Raw genomic sequence first — 14,542 nt, 5'->3', positions numbered from 1 at the left:
GCAACTAAACAACAACACAACCATTTGTTAAGTGAAAAATAAGTTGGCTATGATTTCCATTGAACAGCCAAGGAAAACGGAGTTTCACAGAGGTTACACGACTTGCCCAGATTCACGTGACTGACTAGAAGCAGGGCCTCAGTTTCACTCAGTGCTGTTTCCAATATATTTGATGTCTCATGCATGGCCCTGTCTGTCTCACTCAGATCCAGATTCAAATCAGTGGACTTCAGAAAGTCTTTGACCATGTCAGAAATACCAGCCCCTCATTTCCTCCTGGCCTGTTCTGAAGTAGTCATGATGTTAGCAATTAAGTGTGAGGATGTCAAGTTCAATCAGCAAACTGAATCCAACAAATACTGACCAAGTACTAATATTTATTTCCCCTTTGACCTCAACTGAATGAGCCAAGTAGTCCCTGCTTTCTCGTGTTGAGTCCATAGTAAAGTTCACAGCTACCTAAAATTGCATTATCATGTGACTAGCCCACCCTCTGTAATTACTTGGGGCAGGGGAGTGTCAGGGCCACATCCATTGTACTTGAAGCAGCTGTGACTGCTAGGGGGCACTCCCTGTGTGCTTTGGGATTGGCTGGAAATTTCTGGAGGTTTTTCACTGATTGGGTCAAGGAGCTGCTGAAGGCAGAGAGGTCTCTGCTGTTGCATCCTGTCTCGGATGCCTGTTTTCCAGGTTAATGGGATTGACCTGCGGAGTGCCAGCCACGAAGAAGCCATCACAGCCCTGAGGCAGACCCCCCAGAAGGTGCGATTGGTGGTGTACAGAGATGAAGCGCACTACAGGGACGAGGAGAACTTGGAGATTTTCCCCGTGGATCTGCAGAAGAAGGCTGGTCGAGGACTGGGCTTGAGCATCGTTGGAAAACGGTAAGGAAATAGTGTCAGAGTCAGAATTGATCAGCCTTGTTCCTTCAGAGTTCTAGGAACTAAAGTTGATAAACACTGAAAGATAAAGCCGTGTATAAACTAATGATGTGATTTCTAAAATTAACATTTTTATGACTATTTGAATGAGATAGGTCATATTACTAAGCAAGACCTTAGCCAAAAAACATGTCATATAAAGATAAACTCTAACCCAAATCAACCCAGACTGTTCCGACTTTTTTCCTCATAAAGAGTTAAAACAGAGTCAACAAGGCCTTTTCTACTTGGAGTCACTTAGATCTAAGGCTGGCAGGGGTTGGTTAAAGCGACCATACCTAAGAAACAGTTGGTATCAAGAAAGAGATTTACATGTACAGTGTTGGGTTAGGGAAATTTCTCTACCATAGAGTGCCATGTTAATTTCATACTCTGTGAAATCAGTTGAGGAGTTACTGAAACTAGTTGAGTTGGTTGACATGGTCAAGAGACATCGATTCTTTGTGACAGTAGTCTTCTATTAAGAAAGATGTCTTGCAAATAATAGCTTGCACCAAAAATATAGGTAGATCCTGGTGACCAGGCTACTCTTTTGAAAGCTATGCTTCTTACCCATGTGATAGGGAATTGCAGTAATTATTTCAGAACAGTATTAGTACACTAGAGAAATCAGTAAGATCTTGAAACTGTAGTTTCAGCTTCCACAGTTTACTGGCTTTAGATATCATCTAGTGTGTATTTATTCCAACAGGGCTGCAGGATTTTCATGTGATGCCTCAATATAGCCTTAAATGGTATCAACCATATTAGGAATAATCAAAGCTGGTTTTATATATTATGTCACATACCCCCACTGACCTTTGTTGACTAGCCTAGTGCTTTGTTCCAAATGGTCTGGCCTATTATTAAGATATTAGCTACCATTTTTGAGCACTGGTTTTTGCCACTGTGTACTCATGATCTTATATTTTATTTCAGCACCATAAAACCATCACTTTGGAAATGTATTACAAAACAAAAGAGCTGAGACTCATAAGCATACTCAGTACACCTATGGGTGCAGAATAACTGACAGAGCCCACGTTGAAGCTTGCTTTCTTGTTGTGATCATACATGTGCCTGGAGAGAGTCCTTTTAGAGTAATGGTTTTTTTCTTTATTGTCTCAGAGTGGATTGGTGAAATAATCTTCATACAACATGAACATTTTAGATTGAGTTTGTAAGGAACATTTACATTCTTAGCACAAAAGGTTTTATGGTAGAAGATCAGATGTATAAGCTCTCAAAATTCTTTGCCTAGCAATTCCACAACTAGGGATTTATCCTAAATACAGGCTTGTAGATATGTTATTCACTGCACATTGCTTACAGTAGCTAGAGAAGTAAACAACCTATATTTCCATCAACAATTCACTAATAAATGAATTTAATGAATTATAATGTAGTTCCTCAAAACACTGGGTAAGCTCCAAGTGGTAATAAAGACCAATTGCCATAGTGTGTTAAGTGAAAGAAAGAAAGTTAAAAGGAACAAAGCTGGAGGGAAAAAAGACTATATGTTCTTTTATATCCATTTACACAGATATGTACTATACACACGTGCATTGCTTATGTAGACACAGAATATTGCTCTTCCCAGGTGGCTCAGTGGTAAAGAATCCATCTTCCAATGCAGGAGACATGGGTTCAATCCCTGTGTTCAGGAAAATCCCCTGGAGGAGAAAACGGCAACCCCCTCCAATATTCTTACCTGGGAAATGCCATGGACAGAGGAGCCTGGCGGGCTGTGGTCCATGGCGGTCACAAAGAGTCAGACACAACTGAGTGACCGAGCACACATGCACACAGAATGTCTCCTGGAGATAATAAAGAAATGGGAAACACTGGTTATTTCTGAGAAGGGAATTTGGAGATGGGAAACAGAGATGAGAGGGGAAATTTTCAAGGTCACCCCTTTTTAACCTCTTGAATTTTGAGACATACACTTATTTATTCATCAAATAAATATAATTAAAACCTTAAAGTAATAAAGGCAGGGAAAGAGAGGAAGAGTGAAAAAGAGACTAGAAACAGATGAGATAATAACTAATTGCTAAAGAAATAATGTGTATGTTTTAACAGTACTTAGCTGTTTTTTTAAAGTGAATTTCCATTTCATTTCACTAAAATTATTCTCTTGCAGAAATTATGCCCTTGGGCCAGTGAAAGTGAATAATACAATAGGCAACATAAATAGATATAAGCTATTTAAAGGGTGAGCACTCTGAGGCTTATCATTTGGGAAGAATATCTGTAATCTCAGGTTTAATATAGAAATATTGGGTTGTGCCATTACTCTGCTTTATGGTATTCACAGAAATGGAAGTGGAGTGTTTATTTCTGACATCGTGAAAGGTGGAGCCGCAGACCTTGATGGGAGATTAATTCAGGGAGATCAGATCTTATCTGTGAATGGGGAGGACATGAGAAGTGCTTCCCAGGAGACAGTGGCCACTATCCTCAAGGTGAGTCCCTAAGTGCTTTCTGCCTCCCTAGTATAACTCAAGTCCAATGGTAGTGGTTCTAGTTTAGCTTTTTTATAAATGTGTTGAATTTTATAAAATGCGTTGATGCTAGATTTTTACTAGAGACCTAGTCTCTGATTATTTTAACCAGTTAGGAATAGCTGCTGAAGAAAGCTATTGTATTGATTAACAGGATTGAAGGGACCCTTGTTTGGGAATGTAAGCTAGTTTTTCATACTTTCGAGAATTCCAAGTACCCGCAGTTGTTCTCTAAAATCACTCGATGGGAGATTCTCCTGGAGTCACAAAATGTATCCTCTTCCCTCTTGGGCTGCATTATCATGAATTCATCAAGTCCAGCTTTTATTGCTTGAAGGAATCTTAAAGATGCTAAAGACCAAATCCTCCACCTCACAATGAAGTCCTGACAAAGCAGAGTGGCATGCCCAGATACCAGAGCTGTGCTTGAGGAGTGTTTCTGTCTCTCAAGCTGTTTTTCACTGAGGCTCAAGGGGGCTCAAGATTCCCTTCCAACTGACTGTTTCTGCCACATGCACCCCACCTGCCTTGGAAGAAACTGGTGAATAAAAATCCTTGTAAATGGCCAGTCAGCTCTCACCAGGTGTATCTTATTCTTATTCACAAATAATAGTAGCTGTAGGAGCTTTTACAAAATAAATGAATTCTGTTTCTTTTAAAATCCTGATTTTCTAAAATAGTTTACTATCAGTTATTACTCAAGAGAAGACTTGTATCAGATTACCCGTCTGTTCCCTCTGTGTTTGATTTTTTTCCCATCCTCCTTTTCACCACTTTTTCTTCATCATTTCACTGCTCACAAATACTTTCGTCAGAAGGGAAAAGAAAGAGAAAGGAGGTGAATTGAAATGTAATCTTTTTAACATGTTTGAAGAAGTGGGGAAATCGTGAGATGAGTAGCATTGAGCTGATAAATTTTTGTGACCTTACGTGATCTTTTTGATAACTGAATTTCCTTTCTAGTGTGGCCTTCATCAGCCATTTATGTTCTTGGCTGCAGAGATTAGTGGAGGCACTACCGTAATAATTTAGGACACAGATGCTACTGTTTCTCACCTGTTCTTTTCCTGTCTTCCCCAGTGTGCACAGGGGCTTGTGCAGCTAGAGATTGGAAGACTCCGAGCTGGTTCCTGGGCCTCCTCGAGGAAGACATCACAGAACAGTCAGGTTGTTGATGGCCTCCTGTTAGACCACTCATGCACCTGTCCCAATTGGGAGAAATTTTCCCATTTCATAAATGATCTTTTGGAAATAATATGTAATATATAGCATATCCATGACACTAAGTTTGGTGTACTTTAATGCGTTTGGAATAAAAAATGAAAGGTGGGATAGAAACTCATTAATCCCTAGATTTTTCTCTCCTTTATTGCCTGCAAATATTTTCTTAGAACCACTTTTCTCTCCCACTATTCTATATTGCCTAGGCAGTGCATGTACACAGCTGTGTTTATTTAAAAAAAAAAAAAGAAGCAACATCTGGTGGCAATTTGACCCTCATTAGCACAACATTGTTCTATTCATTCAATTAAATATAGCTATAAAGTTAACTTGTGAATAGCCACTCACACATGCTGAGGGCAGTTAATGGTATATTCCTGGGAGAGCAAAATATGGGAGTTTCTCCTGCAGGAGGGAGGCCTTAGTGGGTGATATTTTGTGGGTTAGCAAACATCTCATGTTTATTTGCAACGCTGATGTAAATGCCACTTTTTTTTTCTAACGTAGTATATTTCGCTGTATTTTTTCTTCACTGTGATGTCTGACAAAATCAAGATGGTAGACTATATGTTAAGTCTTATTTCGTATATAATGAAACTATAGAAACGTACATGTGACCCCCTAATCCCCTTTGCAGGTTATTAGATGGACTTTGTTTTGAGGTTAAAAGCATGATGACTTTTGGTCTCCTTCCTGATTTCCTTAGACTTAAAACCTCTCCAAGGCCTTTGTTTGGAAGGGGTTCTGATTTTATGGTTAGCCCACAGGTGCTTCTGGAATCCTATTAGCTGCCCCTTTTGCCTCATTTATGTTAGGAAATGAGTGAAGAAAAATACCATTGTTCAGATAGAATCACAGGTTAGTTGGCTTGCCTTAGATAATTTTTAGGGCAAGCAAACCGAGTAAACATCGTTAAGTTTTTTGGGCTTTTTGTTGTTGTATTTGCATTTCTGGCTTATGTAATGGGCAGCAAATATCATGTTTATTAAAAGACAGTGGTGCAGTAGGATTCTAGACATCAATAAATGGTGAAAATTCTGATCAGACTTGTATCAAAAGTGGGAAATTGAGATTCAAAATAGTTGTCTTGGGGGCGTGGGCTCAATCGCTCTGTTGTGTCCAACTCTTTGCAACCCCATGGACTGTAGCCCACCAGGCGCCTCTATCCATGGGATACTCCAGGCAAGAATACTGGAGTGGGTTGCCATTTCCTCCTCCAGGGGATCTTCCCAACCCAGGAGTTGAACGATGTCTCCTTTGTCTCCTGCATTGCAGGCAAGTTTTTTACTACTTGAGCCACTGGGGAAGCTACTAGTTGTCTTGGCTTCTTCCTTAATGGAAGATTTGACCTAAGTGATTTTATCAAAGCCCCATTGTACATAGGGGTTAGTATGTAGAATAGACAATACTGGAGATGAAATTTTTCTTCCTGTAGAGTACATGAAGGTGACACATGAGAAAAGGAGTTTGATAAACTGAAGAGAATGAGAAGGCCTCCCAGACAGAGAATGTAGCATAGGCAGAAGCACAAAGGGGTACAAGGAGCTCTGGTGTTTTAAAAAGAGTTTGAACTGACAGGAGAGGTGGTGGGTAGAACTGGATTTCTGTCCTTGAAGAATGTAGATATGCATCCAGGAGATTATAATAAAGTTCATACTCAGGTGAAATACAAAGATAACATATTTAGAGACTCTACCATTCAATGTCAAAAGCCCACCATTACCATTTATCTGGTAGGTAAATGTGAGCTGTCATATTTTGGAAACCTGGGACGAAGTACCAAATACTTTTCTCTAGCCTCTTTACACAGAATTTTCATTTCAGAGGATAGAAGTTTAATTCAATGTTAAGAAAAACAGCAAATATATTCCATCCTTACTTTATCCTTAAAAGTAAGACCCAAATGAAATGAGTCTGTACTGATAGGTAGCTAGTGAGAAGGAGGCCAGTAGCAGGCTATGAAAAGGAAGTGTCCTGCATCTTCGTGAGCTGAACACCAGCCCATGATCCAGATGGAGAAAAAGAGGAACCTATTCCCAAACATTTCCCCTAACAAAGAACATATAATAAAATATTAATTTTGGAATCTAGGTGGTATGTCTACTGTGCCATTCAACTTTTCTATAAATTTAAAATTTTTCATATTTAAGGAACATTAAAATATTAAACAACTTGCATCATACTAAGGACAAATTATAATTTGTCAGGTGATAATTGTAGTCTTAGATTTACTTTAAAATTTTGAGGCAATTAAGGCATAACCTTGAGAATTTGATAGAAAAAAGTTCTTTATTCATTATTGATGTCATTGTTTTGTGCATTGGGAAGATCCTTCACTGTGCATATGATTTTCATTAAATAGCCCCAGCCAAACATTACTGTAGATTATCTAAATTTATTTAAATAAACATTCAGTTCAGTTCAGTTGCTCAGTCGTGTCTGACTCTTTGCGACCCCAAGAATCGCAGCACACCAGGCCTCCCTGTCCATCACCAACCCCCAGAGTTTACCCAAACTCATGTCCATTGAGTCAGTGATGCCATCCAGCCATCACTCTGTCGTCCCCTTCTCCTCCTGCCCCCAATCCCTCTCAGCATCAGGGTCTTTTCCAATTAGTCAGCTCTTCACATGAGGTGGCCAAAGTATTGGAGCTTCAGCTTCAGCATCAGTCCTTCCAATGAACACCCAGGACTGATCTTCTTTAGGATGGACTGGTTGGCTCTCCTTGCAGTCCAAGGGACTCTCAAGAGTCTTCTCCAACACCACAGTTCAAAAGCATCAATTTTTCGTCGCCCAGCTTTCTTCACAGTCCAACTCTCACATCCATACATGACCACTGGCAAAACCATAGCCTTGACTAGACAGACCTTTGTTGGCAAAGTAATGTCTCTGCTTTTTAATGTGCTATCTGGGTTGGTCATAACTTTCCTTCCAAGGAGTAAGCATCTTTTAATTTCATGGCTGCAGTCACCATCTGCAGTGATTTTGGAGCCCCCAAAAATAAAGTCTGACACTGTTTCCACTGTTTCCCCATCTATTTTCCATGAAGTGGTGGGACCAGATGCCATGATCTTCGTTTTCTGAATGTTAAGCTTTAAGCCAACTTTTTCACTCTCCTCTTTCACTTTCATCAAGAGGCTTTTTAGTTCCTCTTCACTTTCTGCCATAAGGGTGGTGTCATCTGCATATCTGAGGTTATTGATATTTCTCCTGGCAATCTTGAATCCAGCTGTGCTTCCTCCAGCCCAGCATTTCTCATGATGTACTCTGCATATAAGTTAAATAAGCAGGGTGACAATATACAGCCTTGATGTACTCCTTTTCCTATTTGGAATCAGTCTGTTGTTCCATGTCCAGTTCTCACTGTTGCTTGCTGACCTGCATACAGGTTTCTCAAGAGGCAGGTCAGGTGGTCTGGTATTTCCATCTCTTTCAGAATTTTCCACAGTTTATTGTGATCCACATAGTCAAAGGCTTTGGCATAGTCAATAAAGCAGAAATAGATATTTTTCTGGAACCCTCTTGCTTTTTCAATGATCCAGTGGATGTTGGCAATTTGATCTCTGGTTAGATTTATTTGAAAGTACAGTAATGAAGATGGCACTAGGGGTAAAGAGTCTGCCTGCCAGTGCTGGAGACATAAGAGACGTGGGTTTGATCCCTGGATCAGGAAGATCCCCTGGAGGAGGAAGTGGCAACCCACTCCAGTATTCTTGCCTGGAGAATCCATGGACAGTGGAGCCTGATGGGCTATGGTCCACAGGGTCACAAAGAGTCAGACATGACTGAAGTGACTTAGCACAATGGAAGTATAACAGATTGAGCTGAATTATTACCAACTCTAGGAAAATCTTTGAGAAAAAAATTTTTAGATATTCCTAAAATAACATATTCCCTTGATATTTGCTGCTTTTTCTTACAGCTGAGCATTCTATATAATCAAGTTCCTGTTAATCTAGATTTTCAGTTCAGTTGCTCAGTCATGTCCGATTCTTTATGACTCCATGGGCTGCAGCACCCCAGACTTCCCTGTCCATCATCAATTCCCAGAGCTTGTTTTACCAAAATAGCTCATGTATTTGGGTAATGAGAAAAGAAATGTTCACTGCACCCCCAAATGACACTTAGTGTCATTAACTGATCATATGTAAACACTGTGTAACATACTAGGAAAATGTTTCTGATTTCATCTGGCACACAAAAAGCTGAAATTACTGCATGCTTTCTACCTTGATGATTGAAACCACGTATAAAAGCACATATAATGGAGAAAGTAGTGGAGCAAATGTTAAATGAGATTATTTAGGGTGATGAGAGAGGGAGTGTGAGTTTTCCTTTTTGTTTTCTTTTTTGGCCTCCACAGAATTTTCTATTACATGGTTGTGGTTACTTCAGTAAGTAAAATAGTAATAATAACTATGAATTTCTAAAACTGACCACTGAGTTTCCTTTTCAGGGGAGTCAGCATAGCACACACAGCAGCTTCCATCCTTCCCTGGCTCCTGTCATCACCAGCCTGCAAAACCTGGTTGGCGCAAAACGAGCTTCAGATCCGTCCCCCCAAAATTCAGGTATTACTTCAGACACACCATTGCGCAAAACCATCCTGCTACCCAATTTTTTTAAAAAAATGAAAAAAAACATTTACTGGAGTACAGTTGATTTACAATGTTGTATTAGTTTCAGGTGTACAACAAAAATGTTTCTAAACCTTTGAACACGGCCACATAAACTTTCTGAAAGCCCTGTTCTAAAGGAAGGAAAGCCATAGAGATCTGTGTTTGGAATGTGCCTTAACTTACACTTGAAAAGGAGAAAAGCAGAAATCTAAAGTACTTCATAAAGTAAAACCATTTCCAAAGAGAAAATTTAAAAATTGTGGATCACTCAAGGAAGGTCAGAGTGCATATCCCATCATGGGTGGGGCAGGGAAGGGGGTCTTTTTAAGTGTTTCCTTGGGTAAAGATATCTTTGATTAAGGCAGAAAAATGTGCAGTGAGACACAAATGGCTCACCCTCCAAGCCACTTACTCACCATATTCCAGGCAGCTGCTGCTATAGTCCATCAGCTTTTGTCAGACTGCATGATTATGGCCACATCTATCTCAAACAGAGAGGACTTGTTAAAAATAGAGGACATAACCCCTGATAAATGGTCACCAGTTAGAATTTTGAGAAAGGGTATAATGCCTTCTTGCCTCAGTATTCTCTCCTTAAAGACCTAAAAAATGATGCCATTTTCATGGGACAATATTATATCCTAGATATGTTATCTCTTACTCTTAAAAAGTTAATTTGTTGCTTCTTTATAGGCACAGATGTGGGACCAAGGACCGTTGAGATAATCAGGGTAAGTCAATGATATTGTTTTTGTTTTTTCTGATTTGTTTTGGATTTGCATAATGTGTACATCTTCCCCTCAATGCAATGTATTGGATTGTTAGTGTGCTCTTTTAAGTTACTGAAGTAAATATATGGTCTATGTAACACAGACATACTGAGAAAAAATAAAGCAAAGCACATTCATGACCACTGAATTTTTTGGTGCATCCCATCCACTTCATTTTGTGTACCATGTTTAGGTTTTATAAAAACAAACAAACAAAATGGTATCAATTAGACGTACTGTTGTAGCTTGCCTTTTTCACTTTAGAGCATGGACTCTTAGTCATGCAACTAAGTATTTTTTGACAGCACATGGCATGATTTTTGTCAGTTAACATAGTATTCCATCATATGAATGTGCTGTAATTTTTCTTAGCCAATGCCCTCTTATTAAACAAGTAGCATATTTCTCAACTTTTGCCATCTTTTATAGCAAAAGATGTCTTTTATTTTCTTTTGGCTCATATCATGGGTATTTTCTTTAGGATTATTTCTTAGAAATGAAATTGTTGGGTCAAAATCCACACTTGTTTTTGAAAGGCTTTTATACATAATGCTAAATTGCTCTCCCGAGAAGACTGTGTAGGATGCCTTTCAGTTCATAAAGTCATCAAATCCTAATTTTCAGACTCCTGTGTGATATGCAGAGTGTTAGAAAGCACTTTTATTTTCTCATGCTTATTATTAAATTTGGGGTTCAAGAAGTAATGAAGAAAATTATGACTTTGTTGTATTCATAGTTCAGCTATAGTAAAGTGATATCCAGCTTAACTGGGTTCTCTGGACTCAATTATAGTTATGTTTAAAGACACTTTACCGTTTATTAGCTTTATGACCTTTGGCGAGTTACTTAAGCTCAATTTGCTCATCTGTAGATTGGGCTTATAACACCTCACAAGGTAAATCTTGTTTGGATTAATGAGGTCATGCACACAGTGTACTTAGCAGAGTACCTAGTTCATCATGAATGTCCAGGAAGTGGAATCCTTTATCATTGGCTACAACTTTGACTAAATCTGCCTGATTATTCTAAGTATCTTTCCACCAGAGTGGCAACTCAAATGTTCCTTGGATGGAGAAGTTAAAATGTACCAATATGTGCATAATTATGGATAAATTAAAGAAACATCATAATGAATTTGAACATAACCAAATTATTCTATAAATTTCTCATTCCAAGATTTATAGCATATCATTTTCTGTTTTCTTAGTCATTTCAGCTGCTTGTTTTTACAGGCTTTTATAAAAAGGCCAGTTCCTACCCACCCTGTTTTTCTACATATAGTCAGAGCAGAAACTTTATAATGAAACGCATCTTGCCATTTGCATGTAGGGCTTTACTATTGATGCATTCAGATGCATATAGAAGCTGGGCACAAACTTTGGAAAACAGGGTGTTGAAGTTTTTTCTCGTATGGTTTTTTGTCATTCTGTTCTTTTTCCTTTTTCCAACTTTATCGAGGTAAAATTGAAGCACACTGACCTATGTATATTTTTAAGTGATCAGGTAAAACTACAGAAGCCTTGCAACCCTGTAGGTCCTTTTCCCCAAACCATTCCCCTAATATGTGTGTCCTTATTATCATATGTTCACAGCTGCATAATTTGAGAGCCCTGCCAGACAAGGGTATCATCTTGGCTTTAAACTGTCCTACATATTTGAAAGAACTTAAGAAAATTCGTCACATTTCCCTGGTTCTTTGCATGTCAAGTAACTTGGGGTTTTCCCGACCCTGCTGAAGTTTATGCTATATAGACCCTGAAGAATGTTGTTTATGTTTTAGCAGGTATCCACCCAGTTAGGCTCATACTGCAAGTTATGTTACCTTTGGTGAGTGGTGGTTCAAATCTCAGTTCAGTTCCCAAATGTGGGTCTGTCCCTCACGAGTGTGGCTTAGAGTTGAGCTTCAGAATTCTGTGGGTTCACAGGATCCCTCTCTCTGACTCTTTCTACTCAAGTTTTCTTCCTTCATTCTCCAGCCATCAGGTCTCCTTTTCCTGTTTCCTCTGACCAGAAAGTTGAGTTAACTTCAAAGTTTTAACAATTTGCACCAACTTTATGGGGGTTTCCCAGGTGGCACTTGTGGTAAAGAACCCACCTGCCAATGCAGGAGACACAAGAGACTTTTGTTCGATCCCTGGATCAGGAAGATACCCTGGAGGAGGAAGTGGCAACCCACTCCAGTATTCTTGCCTGGAAAATTCCATGGACAAATGAGCCTGGCAGGCTGCAGTCCATGGGGCTGCAAAGAGTTAGGTCTTCATTTTAACCCATAGGAACAAGATGCTATAGGGTATGTATGCCCCCACGTTGAAACTGGAACTTACCATTTGTTCTTTTAGTGATTTTTAAAACACTAACCCTGTGATATACATGTAAGAGAAATCTGGACAAAGGCCAGGGTCTCTTCAGCAGGGTCAGAGTGAGCCAAATGGTCTCACCTAATAATCTTAGGGAATATTTTCAGCCATGTGTTACTTCTCTCTCCAAACTCTGTAGTCACGACAGTGGGCGTCCTTGAAGATCCTTTGTTCTAACTCAGTCCTGCAGCTCCTTCAGAGCCAAGTGTGTTTGTTCACACCCAGAAGAGCATGATATGTGCGGTAATTTAATCATAAACACCATACGAGGGTATACTTGCCAAGTCTACATCAGAATTGGCCACTGAACAGCAGTAGCAGAGGGTTTGCTTTTTTCTTTCTTTTTCTTTTTTTTTAAATTTTTGCTCCTACTGTTGCATTTTATTGAGCTTTTTCTGTGGTCCAGGACTGTACTATATCACCTCATTTAATCCTCAGATCAACACTGTGAGGTAGGTGGTTTTCTTTCCACTTTATGAAGAGATGGAAGCTCTAAGAGGTTAAGGAACTTCTTAGGACACCGCCCCCCATCCCACTGTCCCAGCTAATTAAGTACTTCAGTTAATGAAGAGCTGAAACACTGATTTTCTGACTTCCAAAGCACTGAAGTTAATTCTGGTGCTCAGCTGACCTCCTGCGACACAGGAATTTTGTTCAGCAACTCTGGGGACCATCAGATTGTGGCTCTTCGTTAAACATATAAGCATTGTTTTTCTTTTTTTTTTTTTTTTTAGGAGCCCAGTGATGCCCTTGGAATCAGCATTGCTGGAGGAAAAGGAAGTCCCTTAGGAGATATCCCAATATTTATTGCCATGATTCAGGCCAGCGGTGTGGCTGCTCGGACACAGAAGCTTAAAGTAAACAGAGGGTGGGGAAGTGCTCACACCGTGTGATGGTGTGGGGTGGGAGAGGACGTGGTTGCCGGGGGCAGTTGGTTTAAAATTGGAATTCCAGCAGCCAGCAGAGACCCACACTGTGGGCAAAATGCACTGGAGACAGTTTGTACCTGAAATTCATTATGTCCCTAAGCATATAAAAATATTATTATTTATATCAAAGCTTCTCAGTGAAAGATGAAATTGCAGCCCATTTGCAAACCTTCCCATATCATTTTTAGCACCACATTCCACCTGAAATTGATTTTCACCTGAGAGAGATTTGACCTTAGAATCTTCCTTCCACCAAAAGCATCAACATTCTTATGATTTTTTTCTCCCCATCACGCCTTAATCTTAACTTAGGTAGAAAAAAATAAAGCAGAAAATATTTGGCTTCCTCATTAGAGCTTCATTGAACAGGTAATTTGTGCACCCCACTATTACTAGCAAATGGATGTATGCAACACCACCATTACCCAGGTACAAAAGTGGCCTGCCGGGCCTTTTAATAATCAAATCTGACCCCCTTCTTGTTTCTCTGATTGGTCTGTATTTGGGCGAAAGCCATAAAAATTCCTCATGCTTCTGGAACATGCATACACAGTAGAAACACAGAATCTTCACAATAGCCACAAATGGGAAATATGACTTACAAAGAATTTTAAGCATTCTTCTCAAATTTAATTTTTCTTAATGATAGTGATTTTTCTCCCACTTTTGTATTGCCAGGTTGGAGATCGGATTGTCAGCATTAATGGGCAACCTTTGGATGGGCTGTCTCACGCAGATGTGGTTAATCTGCTGAAGAACGCCTACGGGCGCATTATCCTGCAGGTATTGCGATCAATGGAACTCGCAGCTGGGAGAGGCAGATAAGTGGCGAGCAAAAACGATTGAGCGTCACTGGCAGGAGGCATCACCGCCCAGCAGGGTGCTTGGTGATGTGAATTATGAAGGTTGAAAGCAAGAAATTATTATTTTTATTCAAAAATTCTTTAATGCCACCCATACAGGCAGTGAGCATGATTATATGAAAGCATAACAAGGGGAGAAAAATTACTCTTTGCTTCACATGATAAATCAACAAGGCTTTTAGCTTCTGGTGTTCTTTTGTAAATCCGAGTTTGCATGGAATAGGAAATGATTTCTTTTCTTATACCCCAAAACGGCATCTGAACTGCCCAAGTGCTGTTTCTTCCAGTCCTTTAAAGGACAGGAAAAGTAACAGTGCTTTTTTTCCTGTAGCATAAATGATTGCCAGCACTGCTAAATA

At 39.6% G+C, this 14,542-nt stretch overlaps 1 protein-coding gene across 5 annotated transcripts in view; it reads left to right on the top strand.

Annotated features, from left to right (window-relative positions):
- PATJ (PATJ crumbs cell polarity complex component) overlaps positions 1–14,542 on the top strand; it is a 361,279-nt gene that overhangs the window by 309,239 nt on the left and 37,498 nt on the right. For all 5 annotated transcript variants that reach the window (XM_043876093.1, XM_043876090.1, XM_043876094.1 and 2 more), the window contains 7 exons: positions 691–884; positions 3,238–3,385; positions 4,505–4,591; positions 9,102–9,216; positions 9,958–9,995; positions 13,126–13,248; positions 13,999–14,103. In XM_043876093.1, the coding sequence (XP_043732028.1) occupies positions 691–884; positions 3,238–3,385; positions 4,505–4,591; positions 9,102–9,216; positions 9,958–9,995; positions 13,126–13,248; positions 13,999–14,103 (810 nt within the window). The remainder of the gene's footprint in view (positions 1–690; positions 885–3,237; positions 3,386–4,504; positions 4,592–9,101; positions 9,217–9,957; positions 9,996–13,125; positions 13,249–13,998; positions 14,104–14,542) is intronic.

The sequence above is a fragment of the Cervus elaphus genome, chromosome 20, assembly GCF_910594005.1.
Source record: "Cervus elaphus chromosome 20, mCerEla1.1, whole genome shotgun sequence".
NCBI lineage: Eukaryota > Metazoa > Chordata > Mammalia > Artiodactyla > Cervidae > Cervus > Cervus elaphus.
This window is presented reverse-complemented; position numbering and strand designations above follow the sequence as displayed.